This window comes from Macrobrachium nipponense, chromosome 9, assembly GCF_015104395.2.
Source record: "Macrobrachium nipponense isolate FS-2020 chromosome 9, ASM1510439v2, whole genome shotgun sequence".
Taxonomy (NCBI): Eukaryota; Metazoa; Arthropoda; class Malacostraca; order Decapoda; family Palaemonidae; genus Macrobrachium; species Macrobrachium nipponense.
In genome coordinates, this window is record NC_061110.1 from 91378933 (window position 1) to 91397404 (window position 18472).

The window sequence follows — 18472 nt, forward strand, 5'->3', positions numbered from 1 at the left end:
ATTTTTTAACTGATTTTAACTTTGACTTCATATGTTAATGTGTATAGGCTAATGCAGGTTAATGTTTGTTAGGGACTAATAATTATCAGTATCCTAGTACTAACCATTTTTAACTGAATAAAGTATTTTGAACTTTGATATTAACTTCATTTTGACTTTATATGTTAATGTAAAGGTTAATGTTTCTTAAGTACTGTATGTTAATGTACAAGTTAATGTTTGTTAAGGGCTATATGTTAATGTAAAGGCTAATGTTTCTTAAGGACTATATGTCAATGTAAAGATTAATGTTTTTTAAGGACATATTTAACATCGACATGATAACCATTTCTAATAGATTAAGTCATGTTAACTTTGATTTAAACTTCACCGTATTCTTTAGATGTTAATTTTAATGTTTTTTTTTTTATGTCTTTCAGCCCGGAGCGGGCGTGCTCCAGCGAAGACGAGATCAACGTGGTGGACTCCCCCCCACCCCCTCCCCACTACGCCCACGCCTACTACACCACCCACACCGCCCACATGGACGACGACGTCCCCTTAGACATGAGCACGAAGCGTCGCTCGCCCCCCACCCGCCCATTCCCCCATCACGCCCCACCTCCAACTCCCCCTCCCCGCCCCCTTACCACCCGCGCGCCCAACCTACCTGCCCGCCCCAGCCCGCGCCCGTCCTACGGTCATTACGTGCGTCCCCCAACGGTACCTCGAGCTGCCTCCGGCGGAGCCCGCCCACGTACAGCCTCACAGGGAGCTCCCGCCCGCGTATTCCGAACGCCCCCTGCCACCGCCTTACAGCGTCGCCACCGCCCACCTGAACCAACAGAGGGCGTTGAGCGGTCGTGAGCCGCCCGCCCATACTACGCGCCCGGTGGTCACGGCCAGCACCCCTCCGAGCCCCGCCCACAGGGAGTCACGATCGGAGGAGCCGCCCACCTCCCGCAGACAGGTGGTACAAGGTAAGCGATGCAGTTTGGGGCGATTTTGTTTCACTTGGTATTTTTTTATTTATTTATTTATTTTTGTTTGTTTGTCTGTTTATTGTGTTTGTGTGTTTTTTTAAGTATAATTATCGGACTTTCTTATACATTAAGATACATTTTGGGATTTTTGTTTCACTTGGTATTATTTATTTTTTTATTTTTGTTTGTTTCTTGTATGTGTGTTTGTTTTTTAAAGTATTGATTATCGCGACTTTCACATACATTACGATGCATTCTTGGGGATTTTTGTTTCACTTGGTATTTATTTATTTATTAATTTATTTATTATTCTTATTTTTCCTTTTTTTTCCTTTGTTTATTTTGTGTGTGTATTTTTTTTCATATACATCTACGTTCCTCAGTGATAATTCCGTGTTCTCCAGTAATTATGGGTATCGCCAACAACGTACAAAAACAAATTATTATATTTTTCCGAGCGTCAGTCATCCTCCAGGGATAAATACTTGTGGTTCTGGAATTTCTCCTGGACATCGTGAGAGAGAGAGAGAGAGAGAGAGAGAGAGAGAGAGAGAGAGAGAGAGAGAGAGAGAGAGAGAGAGAGAGAGAGAGAGAGAGAGAGAGAGACTGAATGCGGAAACAACCCTGAGTGGATTTTGTAGCGTCTTAAGCGAACCAACGCAATTTCCTTTCGAAACCTTGAGTGGGATTCCTCTGAAAGGGTGTTAGAACTGGGAAGAAAAATTGAATTTTGAATAAAGTAGTATATTTCTGTCATGGGTACCGTAGGCAGATCGATTCAGTAGAAAGGTGTTTTAAACGGTTGGACTTCAGAAAATGTTGTTTAGGTCACATAAGCATGATAGCCAAGCTGAATCAGTCAAGAGGTGTTTTAACATCCCCACTAACTCGGTAAAGAGGTGACGTTCGAAAATTAAGCATTATTATTTAACCACCCGTGTCATATATCCGTGTACGCTTCTTTCACGCTCATCTCTTCCTCTCATATTCACTCATGAAGTGATAGAGTCCTCGATAGAAATTTTTGGGTGAAATTATGTAATGATGTAATAATGAAATTTCCGCGGTTGCCCGCCTTTTGTCCGTCAGTATTGATAAAATAGGAAGTAACAGCATTTAGGTTAAGGTTTTATGGATGGAAGACCTTTAGTGTTGATTTCTTCTTCTTCTTCTTCTTCTTCTTCTTCTTCTTCTTCTTCTTATTATTATTATTATTATTATTATTATTATTATTATTATTATTATTATTCAGAATACGAACTACATCGGTACTGAACAAGCCCCCAAGAGCCATCGACATGAAATTCATGCTTCCAAAGAAACTGGGTGTTCATTCGAAAGGATTTACAGAGGGTAACAGGAAATACACACTGCGCCACAGTGGCGTAGTCGGTATCGTGTTGGCCTGCCACCTCGGTGGCCGTGAGTTCGATTCTCAGGCATTTCATTGAGGAGTGAGAGATGTGTATTTCTGGTGATAGAAATTCACTCTCGACGTGGTTCGGAAGTCACGTGAAGCCGTTGGTCCCGTTGCTGAATAACCCACTGGTTCCATGCAACGTAAAAACACCATACAAACAAAAAACGATCAAACAGGAAATACAGAAAGAGAAGTCAGCTATTAGGAAAGGAAAAGCAAACGGAAAAAATGATAAATTAGATAAAAATAAAATAAAATAATTGAATAAATTTTTTAGAGCGGTTGAAATGCGTTTGAGAACGGCAAAGTCCGCTGCGAGGGAAATTAGTTAGTGTCGCAAACACCGGAGGTCCTCGTCTCTGTAGAGCGAAGGAATGTCTCTTCGAGTCGAGAAATTCACGTCCTCGCTGCTTCTGAACAGTCCGCAGCCTAACTTCCCTTCGGTGTGTAATTATGAGTGGGAAAATCCGACGTCGTAAATATGGTCGATATGAGAATGCGGTCACTCGAAAAACCTCAGTTATGTAGACAGCTATATGTGATTTTGGTCAACCGAACGGGGAGTGGCTCTCATGGACGGTGTTTTTTTTTTTCTCTCTCTCTCTCTCTCCCTTACATTGTCGTGGCTTGAACGCAGTGGAATTATGTGAGGGAAGGGGGAGCCACCTCGGTTAAATCAAGTATGGAAGGGGCTATGGGGCTATGTAAAGTTATACCGCTCGATTTGCTTATTTCCGAATGAAATGAGACGCTTCTCTCCCGCACTGCAGTCGTAATCTCTTGAGGATGAGGTGCACTGTAGGCGTTTATTAAGGTTCTTTGCAGCATTCGCTTCCCTTTCATTCCTTTTTACTGTTCCTCTGTTCATATTCTTTCTTCCTTCTTACCTTTCCCGGACTTATTCTAGCAGTTGTCTCGTAGTGGAACTGCGACGTTTTTCTCCTGTTACACCATTCAGACCCTTTTACTCTCATTTTTCATTTCACCGCTGAATGACCACATATGTCCCAGCGCTTGGCATAGGGCCTAAATTCTGTATTCTGTTCTAGATTATTAATAAAATGATGAAGGTTTGTCTTGTGACAATTTTACGTCTCGGTTCTGTATAACCAACCTGTTGTAGTGCCAGATCATCGGACCAATCATTCGTAAATCAATCAGTCCTATAAATAACAGTCTCCTTGTGGGGAGTATATCCTTATTTTGCTCAATTATTATCTTTATTTCAATTTTCCTTTCCGCTAGACCCTGATAGGATGGTGCTGCTAAAGTTATTCGGTCAGTCAGTCTTTCTGAAAATAATACGATCGCGAACACACACACACACACACACACACACACACACACACACATATATATATATATATATATATATATATATATATATATATAAATAGAATGAACCCATAAAAACGCCGAAATATAGAAAGTATAAGTACTATATTTCAGAGACTGCTCCTCTCAATCAGCGGTCTCTGGAAATATAGTAGGCTACTTACTTTCTATATTTTTGGCGTTTTTATGGGCTCCTTTTATTAGATAGAATTCTGTTGTAACAACATTTTTTACCAGTCGTTATAGTATATATATATATATATATATATATATATATATATATATATATATATATATATATATATATGCATAAAAGTACTCACAAACACATATATAAGGTATGTATATGTATATCATTTAGCTACCACAGAATTCCAGAAAGATAAAGAAGGCGATAGAAGTCGAGGCAACGCATTCACTAGCATATTATATATATATATATATATATATATATATATATATATATATATATATATATGGATATTGGAAGGTCTGGCTAACTATCTACCTGGCTATAGCTGGCTAGCTGCCTGCCTGCCTACCTGCCTACCCAGCTAACTGGACCTGTGGCGGCCATGCCGAAGATATGCAGAGAATTCCGTCTGGTTCGGAGAGTAGCAGCATTCAGCAGCGGTCGGTAGAAGAAGAAGAAGAAGACGACGACGACGATATCAGGAGCAGCAGCAGCAGCAGCAGCATTCCAATTAAGATTGCCCCCACCCCCCCCACCCCCCCACCCCACCCCCCCACCCCCCCACCCCCCCTCCACCCCCCCCCCACTTTCCCGACCCGACCCACCGAAATTCCCGTCAAACGACGATCCGTCTCGTCGGTGTCGGTCTCTCCCGTCACAGGTGAGAGAGAGAGAGAGAGAGAGACGGGGGCGAGGGGATCTCGACTGATTAGTTTCATATTTATGAGAGACTTGAGAGAGAGAGAGAGAGATAGACCTCGTCACGTAACGAGGAATTCGGGTGCAGTTTTGATTCGTGAGGTCGATTTTTGACTTGTTTTGAATTAATCTTTTGGAAATGGTTTATGAAACTTAAAAACTAGGTTAACAAGGGTGATTTTTAAGGGAAGTAGGTAATACGTGATAATTTGGTGAAATTTAAATAAAAAATAAATAATTATTAATTAAAAAATAATAATAATAATAATAATAATTAATAATAAAATAATAATAAGAAAAACAAAAACTCTATAGATAGAGTATATATATAATGTTCTAAGAAGTCCACAATAATAAAGAATGCTGCGAGTTCGTGTATAATTTTAAATTATACACAAACTCGCAACATTTTTTTATTATTGTGGACCTCTTAGAACAAATAATAATAATAACAATAATAATAATGATAAATAATAATACTAATTTCCGATCAGCGAACCTCAGGACTAGCGGAGGCCCATATAAGTGATCGATCACGCACTACGCATGTGACTGGAATATCCTTACCCTAGCTCGTGCCCACGGCATTGTAAGAATACCAAAGTCATTTTATTTTTATTTATTTTTTATTCTTATTATTATCTGAGTATGGCAAGAATATGGCGTAATTTATATGTCTTTATTGAGGAGAAGTAGTTTAGTTTATTATGCAGTGTATTTATGAGTAATGCTTATATATATATATATATATATATGTGTGTGTGTGTGTGTGTGTGTGTGTGTGTGTGTGTAAGCTGAACAGAAACACCTTTTTCAGACCTTTTTTGGCTTTTCCATAGGGCTTTCCTACCCCCCAACAAGAATAGCAATAACAACAACAAAGTAGTTTGTAAGGCGTACTCCCCGAGTCAGCGAAACATTTATTGAATAAAAGCTGTACAAGTTATACAAATAAGAAGAACTATGAAAGAATAAAACGAAGTAAAATTTCGCTCGAACGGAGACTATTCAAATATGAAAAAAAAGACAACAATATAATTTTAAAAAAGCATATAGAGAATATGCACTATAAAGAACTTTTATAAATATAGCAATTTTATAATATAAGTAATAATATATATATATATAATTATAATTTATATATCGCAGCATATGAATATTTTATTAAATATAAGAAAAAAGTAAAAAAAAAAAAAAAAAAAATATAAGTTAAAATAATATAAAAAAAAAATAAATAAAAATAACTAATAAAAATTATAATTAATTGGAATTTTAAAAAAGAACCGAAAAAGAAAAAAAAAACTATTAAAAAAAAACAAAATTCAAAAAGGAATATAAATAAAAAAGAAAATTAATACAGAAAAAATCGGGAATTCATTAAAAATTATAAAGAAAAAAAAAAAGGTAAAAAAAAAAAAAAGTGTACAAAAAAAAATAAAAAAAAGAGCAAACTTTCGCTTGAACGAGAAAGACGGAAATCGGAAAGAAGAGGATTATTCAGAATACGAGAAGATAAAAAAAAAAAAAAAAGTAAGAAGAAGAAGCGAATTCTTCTCGTAAAGCTGGTGGCGTGGTGCGCATAAAGGGTCGAAGGCGCCACCAACATGGTGTTTCTCTCTCTCTCTCTCTCTCTTCTCATCTCTCTCTCTCTCTCTCTCTCCATTCAGAGATGCAAATCAGGGAACCTCCAGGCCTTGGTGGCCATGAATGGCAAAGGAGAAGAAGAAGAAGGAATCTCCACTACCCTCTCTCTCTCTCTCTCAAAACCAGGTTCTAATTGGTCCGGTTTTAATATTTACTAGTTAATGATGTATAGGTGGTAACTGGTCGCGGAGAATTTTATGAAAATTCTCTCTCTCGGCTCTCTCTCTCTCTCTCTCTCTCATCTCTCATCTCTCTCTCTCTCTCAAAACAATCCGCCTTTTCAAAACAATGTTTTTGTTTATATCATTTTTATATATTAATTTATTTATAGACTGTATTTCTCCGTAATCTCTCTTACTTCTTAATGGACACCATATTCTCTGGAAGCGTGGTGGGGTTGTTCCATAGGAATAGCTTTCATCTTCTGAATAAAACAACAACAATAATAATAATAATAATAATAATAATAATAATAATAATAATAATAATAAACATTCTATCATTCATTTTTTAATTTTTTAGTCAGTTGGGTCGACGTAATTTTATTTTTATTCTTGATAATTTTTATGTGGGTGGAGGACCCTCTCACCCCTCCCCAACTTTCCCTGCCGAATTAATAATGAGCGGTCATAAGGTCTGGGCCTAGGTCTGGTGGCCAGTGGTCCGAGACCATCGCGATGGTCGTCTAAGGAACCTTCTCTTCTTCGTAACAAGCTGCTCGCATCTTTTATAATCTTCCCCTCGATGCGAGTGACGGCTATTTTCGCGCCATTTTTGGATATCTTTCGCGCCTTTTTATTTTCCTTCTTTTTTTAAAGACTATTCTTGGTTATCTCAGGATGTGATCGACTGTTCCTGTTTTGTGTTGGGACGGAGGGCGCAATTTTTTGTTCGACGAGCGAATTCTGCTGTCGTATACGTATATTTTGATTTTTTTTTCTTTCTTTTATACAAGAGGCACAAAGCGGTATTACAGTAAATTGGCCTTATGCCAGCACGAACAGCACGAACTCTTGCTGTCAGGGAGGCCGTGGAAAGCTTATCTTAGCCAAGGGAAGAATGCTTTTATAAACATACGTGTATCTCAAAATGTTTTTATATAATAAAATAAAATATACTTCGGTGAAGATTTGACCTCATTGGAATGTATAATCTTGATAATTTTTTTTATTATGATCTAAAATATTTTGTTTTTCTCACTTTTAAATATTCATTCATTGCGAGCATTGGCTCCTTTTTTTTTTTTTTTTTTTTTTTTTTATTGAAGCGGCGTCCTTTTGGGGCCGGTCGCTGAAAATCAGTGTCACCTGTGTCAATAAACAGACGAAGGTGTCAACTAGGAAGACGGGTTCACAAAGGTTTGAAATATGTAAACAAGGTGTCACTGAAGGGGGGGGGGTGGGGGGTTTGGGGGGATTTGGGTAAATTTTGCTATTTTGCCTACCAAGATATAACGGGAAAGTCCTTCTCTCTCAAAAATCTCTCTGCCTCTCCTCTCTTCTCTCTCTCTCTCTCTCTCTCTCTCTCTCTCTCTCATTCATTTATTCGTGTCTTGGGAGAAATTCGCGGATTAAAATTAAAAAAAGGAGAGGCCGTGAGTGACGGTGAAGGCGAGGCCACCCACCGCAGTCCGCCCACCCAGGTGTCGTCTGATGATGTACACGCCCACACCCGTTTACGGAAAGAAGAGGATGGGGGGCGGGGGGGCGGGGGCTGGGGGATGTTGCGCCGAGGGGCTCTCTCCAACGCATTTCTCCCACCTCTGCTTTCATGGCGTTTCTCTCGCATTTTCTTGTACTTCGTAATATTTTTTTTTCCAGTTTTTCCTTCGGTATTTTGAGTTGAAGTTCATTCAGTTTTTTCAGTTGAGTTCTTTCAGTATTTTGAGTTAAGTTGTTCCAATGTTTTACGTAAAACCGACTTTTTTTTTTTTACTTTAATTTTATGCATTATAGAATCCTCCTAAGCCGCAAGTTCATTTATTTAAATAAATAAATAAAATTGTCCGTGAATATGAGATATGCACATTCATTTATTTTCGAAAAAAAAGAAATGTTCGTAAATCTGAGATATATTTTGAAGAGACATGGGTTATATTGGCCGACTGGAATGCTTTTGATTTTTTGTGATCAGATGTAAAAGCAGCGTTGGAAGACTTCCCGTGTCATTCGCGTATCAAGTGTTGTTGATGAGGTCACAGGTGTTTGTGTACCAGTGAGTGTAAATAGTATTGTTTCTTCAAGGAATATTTGCGCTATATTTATTCGTTTCATTTCCGTCGATCTGCTTTTTTTTTTTAAAATCTCTGGTCTTCCATCAATGCAGGTATCAAATTATGTTGTATACAATTTATGTATTAAATACATTATATCTTAGCAATATGAGGCTTAACTTAAATCGGTGTGTTGAAAATACGTGGTGATAACTTGCTTCCAATTTCTCTCTCTCTCTCTCTCTCTCTCTCTCTCTCTCTCTCTCTCTCTCTCTCTCTCTCATACAGATTTCAGACGTGTGGTTTACAAGAGCTACATCGTAGCATAAATTGAACTTTATTGTCGCACCCGTACAGTTTTATGAATTCATATTCTCAGATAGTCATTTTGGTGACTGCCTTCATTAATTGCTCTCAAGTTTTCTTACGATTTGACATAAAAGGACTGACTAACTGGCTTTATGAATTCAAGAATGACCGATGCAAGCCACTGGCGGACTTGGCTTTACTCGATAAACCTTGTGCAGATTACACTGTTGTAGACGTCCCGATGCGCTGATGAAGAAAAAGGAGGAGGAGGAATTCTGAGTGAGTATTTCTCCTTGGCGCTCTTCCCATTCCGAGAAGTGGGTTTTTTGAGAAGTTGGGAGGGAGAGGAGTAGGAGGACCAATGGAGGCCAGGGTGGTTTCGGGCAGGGCATTTCTGGAGAGGTGGGTAGGTAGGTAGGGGTGTGTGTGTGTGTGTTGCGTCTTCCTCGAAGGCTTGGCCCAGTGAAGACAGAGCGACTAATCTTTTAGCGCTTCGGGTCACGAACCTGTCTTGCGTACACCTGGGTAAGGGACGGGAACGCGCGCATTTTGAATGCCATGAGGTGAAGGAGACGAAAGTCGCCAAAAAAAAAAAAAAAAAAAAAAAAAAAAAAAAAAAAAAAAAAAAAAAAAAAAAAAAACAAAAAAAAAAAAAAAAAAAAAAAATACTGGTGGTGTTCTATCATGGAAACAGAACTGGGGAAGGGGTGAGGAGGGGGAGGGTACGTGAGTTGCCAGTTGTGCGGAAAACCTTATTTCCTTCGATGTCACGCCAGCCGCTAATTAGTATTTATTACTTCTTGATTCTCTCTCTCTCTCTCTCTCTCTCTCTCTCTCTCTCTCTCTCCTCTCTCGTCTCTCTCTCTCTCAAATCTCGAGTATCATCCTTCCCTCATAACATGATAATGATATGAGTTCCCAGATACTTGAAGACTATAATGGAGTCCAAGAGTTCCCAGTGATTTCCCAGGTATATAAGGCTATAGTGAAGAGGCTCAAGTTCCCAGAGAGTTCCCAGTGTGTTCCCAGTAGAGTTCCCAGATACACTAGGGCTATGAAGACCTGCGAACGAGTCTCATTAAGCGGGAACCAGCCAAGCGAAGCGTTGATGCCCGCAGACGGTGTTACCCAATGTCTGTGATAGCACGTGCAGTTGTTCCCTTATGGGAAGACAATGCAGCTCGGCTGCATTCCAGGTCGAAATCGAGATAATTTGAGTGGCACAGCCAGCAGCGGTGTTTTTCTCCCCCTCTCTCTCTCTCATCTCCAACTGCGGCAAGAGGTGGCGTAATTTGGCGTGTTTAGCATTCGCAATACGATGAGTTAGCAGGAAGGGAACTGGGACTGGCATTTCTCATTCTATGAAAATCGCAACAGTCCTTAACCAAAAAAGAAATATCAAAGCATTCATAAAGATATACTATAAACCACATATTCCGACAAAGAAAATGAATAAGGTGAATCTTGTGAATATCCTAATTGATGCATTAGGAAAAAGAATGCCAAAAGCATGCAAACTGTGTAAGGTTTGGTATAGCATAGTCAATCCACAAAACCTAGAATCAGAAAATGTGCTGCATGCAACATTCCGACCCATCCACAGTGTCTGATGGTAATACAAGATTTTGAGAAAAAGATACAAGAATTTTTTTGTTCAACCATGTCTATCATGGATAGACAATGTTATTAATCAAGATTGACTGTACAAATAGTTGAGGATGAAGAACGAAGAGGAAGAGGTAAAAGAAGAAGAAGAAAAAAGAAGAAGAGGAAAACGGAAGAGAAGTAAACAAAAATAAAAGAAATGACAGAAAAAACCAAAAAATAAGGAAAACAAAGAAACAAGATAAAAGTATGGATGCAGAGATACTCATTGATACTACATATGAGGCAATAAAGCAGCATACCTACGAAGAAATAAATTACGATATGACAACAGAAAAGCAAATCCCGAAGAGGCTCTACCCAGATCTATACAATGACGGGAAAGAGGAAAAAATAAGACAAGAAAGACAAAATCTGCAACCTTTTGAAAAAGAGGGAATTGCAGATTTGGAGAAAGATGTTACTACAAACATCCTAAGATATGTCAAAACTATGAAATATATGGTAAATGTGCATACTTAGATGGATATGGGGATGATTGCAGAGATCTGCATCCAAAAATATGTAAAAACCTAAAAGAAGGAAAAGGATGTAAGTTCGAACAAAAATGCTAAATATGCACCCTGTAGCCATGAATCATAATCAAATAAATAACCAACCAAGTAATAAAATCCAAATAAGAAAGAAAACAAATAAAGAGAGAAATCAAGAATATCAGGTAAAAGAGAAAAGCAAACCACCAATGAGATTATGCAGAGGTGTCAGCAAAAAAATTTCAAAGCATCAGCTCCGAAATTCTACTCAAGAGATATAACTGTATTTATTATGCAAGAGGATATTGCAGAAACGGAGAAAATTGCAGATTCAGACACAAAATGAATAATTATGATGAAGGAAGATCAAATATTATGGAAAAGTTGGATTTTTTAATGTCAGAATTTTCTGGAAATGAAAAAAAGAACAACATACCAGAACAGGAAAGAGACATGGGAAAATCCTTATTACTACCCAGTATTAATGAAGGAGAAAACGCAAACCATCATAGTGATGAATGCGCAGGGTTTAGTTACGAGTAACCAAAAACAAAAGAAAAATAGAGTACTTAGAAGAACTAACCCAAAATGAAAAGAAAATAGATATAATGAATATAAGTGAAACCTGGTATTCCCAAGAGACTGGGAATGATGATACAAATAAAAGGGTTTCCAAACTTATAGATCAGATAGAAAAAATAGGAATCAAGGGGAACCGCAATATATGGGAAAGACAAAAAAACAAGGAAAAATATATGAGAAAATATAGTAACTCAGAATGTGAACTAATAGCGGTAGAATTTGAATCTGAAAAATTGATGAACATAGTAAGTATATAGACCTCCTAATACTAAAGAGTTTGACTTAATAATTGAAAAATTGGATGATATATGTAGAAAATCACAAGGACTGGACTATTCTCCTATCTGGTGACTTCAACTTTCCTTTCGTAGAATGGAAGAACGAATAGGAGATTGTGGTTGTACTTATACATATAAAAAAGAGAGTAATAGTAGTGCAGAAGATAAGAGGCAATTTGAAAAGCTATTAGATATGCTACTAGAAATACAACATTCAACAAATAATCACCTGCCAACAAGAAAGGAAAATTACTTTAGACTGGTATTTGTGAAACGGTAGATGGAATTATGTTAAAGAAAATAATATTTAAAGTTTATAATGCGAGTATTTCAGGACCATAATGTCATAAGAATTAACAGTTCATCTCCAAAGCGAGTGAAAATAAGAGATAAGCAAGAAATGAAAAGTGGGAAGGATATGGAAAATTACAACTTCTACAGTAAAATATAAAATGGTTCAGAAATTAATGAAGAATTAAACAAAGATTGGATATAACATTTTTCGTAAGTGATGACATAAAGGTAAATACGGAGATATTATATAAAATATTTGGAGAAAATAGTGGAAAAATATATACCGAAGAAAAGAAAAGTAAACATCATTCATGCATACCAAGAGACAGAAGGATCTTGTTTCAGAAAATCAGAAAGTGGAAAAAAGGTCTTGCAAAAGAAAAAAAATGCATGGAAAGTTTATAGAACTAAAAAAGTAAGATAGAAATGCAGAACAAAGATTATACAATCAAAGAAAATGAAAAACGGGACTTGGAAGAAAAAAACCCCTATTAAATATCAAGCAAAACCCCAAACTATTATACTCTATGCGAAGAAGATGAATAAAAGAAGAATAGAATAGGCCCTCTGAGAATTGAAGGGAGATTAACGAATGAAAAAAGGAATTTGCAACATACTGGCAGAACGATATAGAGAGAAATCACACCCCTAGAATAGATAATGAAGATAATGATATAAGTAGGGATGAAAATAGTGAATATTTAGCTGACACTAGATATTAATGAAGCTGATATTGTGCAGGCTATTAATGAAATTAAAAATGGAGCTGCTGCAGGGCCTGATGGAATTCCTGCTATTTTGTTTAAAGAAAGTAGTTCATTCTATCGCAAAGCCACTTGCAATATTATTAGACAAAGTGTAGATACAGGCAAGATTTATGATGAGCACAAATTAGCATATATTACCCCTACTTTCCAAAAAGTGGATCAAGACTAGAGGCAAGTAATTATAGGCCTGTGAGTCTAACATCACATATTATGAAAGTGTATGAAAGGGTAATGAAGAAAAATATTATGAAACATTTAATAAAAAATAATTTGTTAATTTAATAAAGGACAACATGGTTTCGTACCCGGAAAAAGTACACAAACCCACTGTTAGTCCACGTGAGAACATATTCAAAATATGAAAAGCGGAAATGAAACAGATGTGGTTTATTTAAGACTTTGCAAAAGCTTTTGATAAAGTAGACCATAATATATTAGCGAAGAAATTAGAAACACAATATCGTGGATAAAGTAGGAAGATGGTTTAAAAGAATTTTTTAACACAACAGAAAACAGATAGTTATTGCAAACGACGAGAAATCGGATGAAGCCAAGGTAATATCCGGTGTGCCGCAAGGTACGGTGTTAGCTGCAATACTGTTTGTTATTATGATTGAAGACATAGACAATAATGTTAAGGATTTCGGTAGTGAGTAGTTTCGCAGATGACACAAGAATAAGTAGAGAAATTACTTGTGATGAAGATAGGAACGCTCTACAAAGAGACCTTAACAAGTATATGATTGGGCAGAGGTAAATAGGATGGTATTTAACTCTGATAAATTTGAATCAATAATTATGGAGACAGAGAAAGAAAGCTATATGCATATAAGGGGACCTAATAATGAGACCATCACAATAAGGAAGCAGTTAAAGACCTTGTGTGATGATGAATAGGAACATGTTATGCAATGATCAAATAGCAACTCTGTTGGCAAAATGTAAAGCAAAAATGGGAATGTTGTTACGGCACTTCAAAACAAGAAAAGCTGAACACATGATTATGCTTTATAAAACATATGTTCGTAGTCCACTTGAATATTGCAATATGATATGGTACCCACACTATCAAAAGGATATTGCACAAATAGAGAGTGTACAAAGGTCCTTTACAGCTAGAATAGAACAAGTTAAGGACCTAGACTACTGGGAAAGACTACAATTCTTAAAATTATATAGTCTAGAAAGGAAAGAAAGAGAACGCTACATGATAATTCAGGCATGAAACAGATAGAAGGAATAGCAGAAAATATCATGGAACTAAAAATATCAGAAAGAGCAAGCAGAGGTAGATTTAATAGTGCCCAAACTATACCAGAAAAATAAGGAAAGCACACAGGACATTAATCCACTACGCACCACATCGATAATGCAGCGTCTATTCAATGCGTTTGCCAGCTCATCTGAGGAATATATCAGGAGTGAGCGTAGATGTTTAAGAATAAGCTCGACAAATATCTAACTGCTCCCAGACCATCCAAGATTGGAAGATGCAAAATATACCGGAAGATGTACTAGCAACTCTCTGGTAGACATTAGAGGTGCCTCACACTGAGGGACCTGGGGCAACCCGAACAAGATGTAAGGTCTGTAAGGTAAGGTCTCTCGTTTCTGGCAGCTGCTCTGCTGTTGAACTCCTTGGTTTGGCTCTCTTCTCGCTCGCTCTCTGGACGAAGGGAAAAAAGGAACGTATATATTTCTCTCTCTCTCTCTCTCTCTCTCTCTCTCTCTCTCTCTCTCTCGTTTCTGGCAGCTGCTCTGCTCTTGAACTCCTTGGTTTGGCTCTCTTCTCGCTCGGTCTCTGGACGAAGGGAAAAAAGGAACGTATATGCTCTCTCTCTCTATCCTCTCTCTCTCTCTCTCTCTCTCTCTCTCTCTCTCTCTCTCTCTGAAGAAGAGAAAATGAACGTATCTCTCTCTCTCTCTCTCTCTCTCTCTCTCTATGGAAGCAAGGGAAAAGAAACGTATATCTCTCTCTCTGGAATAAAGAAAATGACGTTATCAAACTCCTAATCTCTCTCTCTCCTCTCTCTCCCCCCTCAATCTCTCTCTCTCTCTCTCTCTCTTTAAGATAAGCTCGACAAATATCTAAACTGCATCCCAGACCATCCAGATTGGAAGATGCAAAAATATCCGAAGATGTACTAGCAACTCTCTGGTAGACATTAGAGGGTGCCTCACTGAGGGGACCTGGGGCACCCCGAACAAGATGTAAGGTCTGTAAGGTAGGTCTCTCGTTTCTGGGCAGCTGCTCTGCTGTTGAACTCCTTGTTTATTTGGGCTCTCTTCTCGCTCGCTCTCCTGGAACGAAGGGAAAAAAGGAACGTATATATTTTCTCTCTCTCTCTCTCTCTCTCTCTCTCTCTCTCTCTCTCTCCTATCTCCTCTCTCTCTCTCTCGTTTCTGGCAGCTGCTCTGCTCTTGAACTCCTTGGTTTTGGCTCTCTTCTCGCTCGTCTCTGGACGAAGGGAAAAAAAAAAAAAAAAAAAAAAAAGGAACGTATATTTCTCTCTCTCTCTCTCTCTCTCTCTCTCTCTCTCTTTTTTTGAAAGCAAGAGAAATGAACGTATCTCTCTCTCTCTCTCTCTCTCTCTATGGAAGAAGGGAAAAAGAAACGTATATCTCTCTCTCTGGAAGAAGAGAAAATGAACGTATCTCTCTCTCTCTCTCTCTCTCTCTCTCTCTCTCTCTCTCTCTCTCGTTCGACATTATGGAGGAATGTCTCTTTATGATGTGATGAAGTCGTGTTCTGGTGAAAGGCTCCGTGGAATGGTGATGGTCATAACTATTACGTCTTCTTCTTCCTCTTCTTATTCTTCTTCTTCTTCCTCCTCTTCTTCCTCTTCTTCTTCTTCTTCTTCTTCTTCTTCTCCACTATCATTACTTTGTAGGCTCTTTTCCCCCCATCTCCGGATTGAAATGCCATCATGGCAGTTCAGTTTAACTAAAGTCAGAATGTAACGAAATAACTCCTTTTACTTTAATCTCTCTCATTTGGCAACAACCCCTTTCATTCATTTTACTTTACCTTCGTTCATATTCTCTTTCTTATCCATCTTACCATCCACAACCCTCTGCTAACAAATTGATTCATAGCACAACTGCTTTGAGAGTTTCCGCCTGTTACGCCTTTCAAACATTTCCACTCTCAATTTCCGTTTCGGCGCTGAATGACTTCGCGGGTCCCAGCGCTTGGCCTTTGATTTAATTTGGACTTTCTATTCGAATTTGGTTTGTTACGAAGAACGTGAAACGTTGTTGCGTTGGTTCCCAGCATCTGAACAACGTTGGTTGTTTTAAACGTTTGCAGAAAACAAACATCTAGCCCTCTGCCAATCCCATGCTGGCAGGATGTAGGCGTGAGGACTTTAGATGCCGAAAGGGCGGTGTCCTTCCCCTCTCTAATATGTTCTAGGATATGCATATGAAGCCATAACTATTTTGGACGTTACCTTGAACGTATTAACTCCCCCCCCCCCCTTTTTTTTTTTTTCCAGGAAGAATAATATTCTTCGGTGTAAGGGTTTAATAATGTTCGTGTGTATTGATGCTTTATTTATTTATTTATTTTTATTTTTATTTTTATTATAATTTTTTTTTGCGTAGTTGGAGCTGCCAAATTTCAAGCGAAGAGGCAGTACATAACATCCCAAAACAATCCACTTTTTATTTAAATAATTTTTTAAACTATTTATTAATTCACTTACTATTTTAGTAACTTTTTATATTTTTAGCTATTTGTCTGGTAATTTATTAATTTAGCCCTTTTTTTATTATAACTGATTTCTTCTCTCTGTATTTCGTATTATATATCTACTTATCAAATGAACGCCATATTTTTCTGACGCTTGAACGCCAAGTCATGTTGTGAATAATAATAATAAGAATAATAATAATAATAATAATAATAATAATAATAATAATAATAATTATAGTTATGAAATGGCTCCTTTGGGCTATTCCTTATGAATAGAGTTCAACTTCTGAATAATAATAATAGTAATAATGATAATAATAATTGCAGAAACTATTCAAGGAGGTTCCAGGAGCGATGGTTGTTGTTTCTTAGATAATAATAATAACAACAATAATAATAACAGTAACAATAATAATAATAATAACAACAACAACAACAACAAATATTGTAGAAATGAATCATGAAGGTTCCAAGTGCGATGTTTGTTGTGTTTTAGACTGCAACTGCAAAATGAACTTTGTCACTTAAAAGAGAAGTTCGGACGTGATCTTTCGCTCCCGGGTGGAGAGAGAGAGTGTGTGTGACGTCTGGAAAGATCGGAAACAGGATGTTTGTTGTTTTACCTGAATGGTCATCAGGGTAATGATCAAGTTGATGATGATGATGATGGTGCTCTCTCTCTCTCTCTCTCTCTCTCTCTCTCTCTCTCTCTCTCTCTCTCTCAGACGAAAAAGAAGAGAGAAAAAAGGTCTCGAAGAAGGAGAGAGAAAACGGTTCATCTCTCTTGTAGAATAGGAAGAGAAAAAGATTCTCTCTCTCTCTCTCAGAAGAGAGTAAAAAAGTCTCGAAGAAGAAGGAGAGAGAGAACAGTTCATCTCTCTCCCTTGAAGAAGAAAAAGAAGAGAAAAAGGATTCTCTCTCTCTCTCTCTCTCTCTCTCTCTCTCTCTCTCTCTCTCTCTCTCTCCTTATTCATTCAGAATTTCAATTCGTTCAGAGATGGTGATCCGAGCCTTGATCTCCAAAGTGGGCGTATGGCTAAATTTTATTGATGAATAAAACGAGAGAGAGAGAGAGAGAGAGAGAGAGAGAGAGAGAGAGAGAGAGAGAGAGAGAGAGAGAGAGGGGACGTGGATGGAATTCTAATCACGTAGGAAGAAGGAAAGAACATGTTGAAAGCAGTGAATGCAGACTACGACACTTGTTGTGTCTTGAAAACCTTTTATGATTTTTAATTTTGTTTATAGAAAGTTTTCAACGAGTTATATTTATATCTACAAAATATAAACTGAAAATGTTGAGGTATGACCCTCAAACCTCAAAGGATGAATGATCGTATTTGATCTGTGCTTCTATAAAAAAAAAAATATATATATAACGCCATGCTTTTCTCTCCCAAGGAAAATAATGCAATCTGGCCTCCGATGTGAAAAAAAAATAAAAGTAAAAAATAAAAAAGTTACAGAATGAAATGACGAGCGCTCTCGAGAATTAATCGGAGGCGTGATCATTGCAGATGCATTATTATCTCGCCCTCTCACAAGTCCTGTACCTGATCCCTCTCCTTGACACATAAGTATTTTCCGCGACCTTTGAAAGTCATGGGTTAAGTTAAAACTCGTGGAGTTCCCAATAGATGTATGTGGGGTCCACCTCATTTCCAACCATTATTATTTTATTATTATTATTATTATTATTATTATTATTATTATTATTATTATTATTATTATTATTATTATTATTATTCAGAAGATGAATATTATTATTATTGTCGTAGTCACTTGAAAAAGTGCCACAGATGGGGCCTGAAAGTAATCGAGTGTTGAGTAAAATAAAATGTAAATACTTATAAGTAAACATCGCCTGACTAAGCAGTAATTTTGTGTTTCGTTTTTGGTTTTCTTTTTCAACTCTTCCAGAAGAAAACTGAAAGAAGTTTTTGTT

The 18472-nt window shown here is 37.4% G+C and overlaps 1 protein-coding gene across 1 annotated transcript in view; it reads left to right on the top strand.

Moving 5' to 3' along the window:
* The window catches only part of LOC135218319 (uncharacterized), a gene marked incomplete in the record, with an annotated part of 100683 nt that overhangs the window by 36574 nt on the left and 45637 nt on the right, over positions 1-18472 (top strand). The window contains 3 exon segments of the mRNA XM_064254547.1: positions 420-592; positions 595-635; positions 638-959. Coding sequence (XP_064110617.1) covers positions 420-592; positions 595-635; positions 638-959 — 536 coding nt within the window.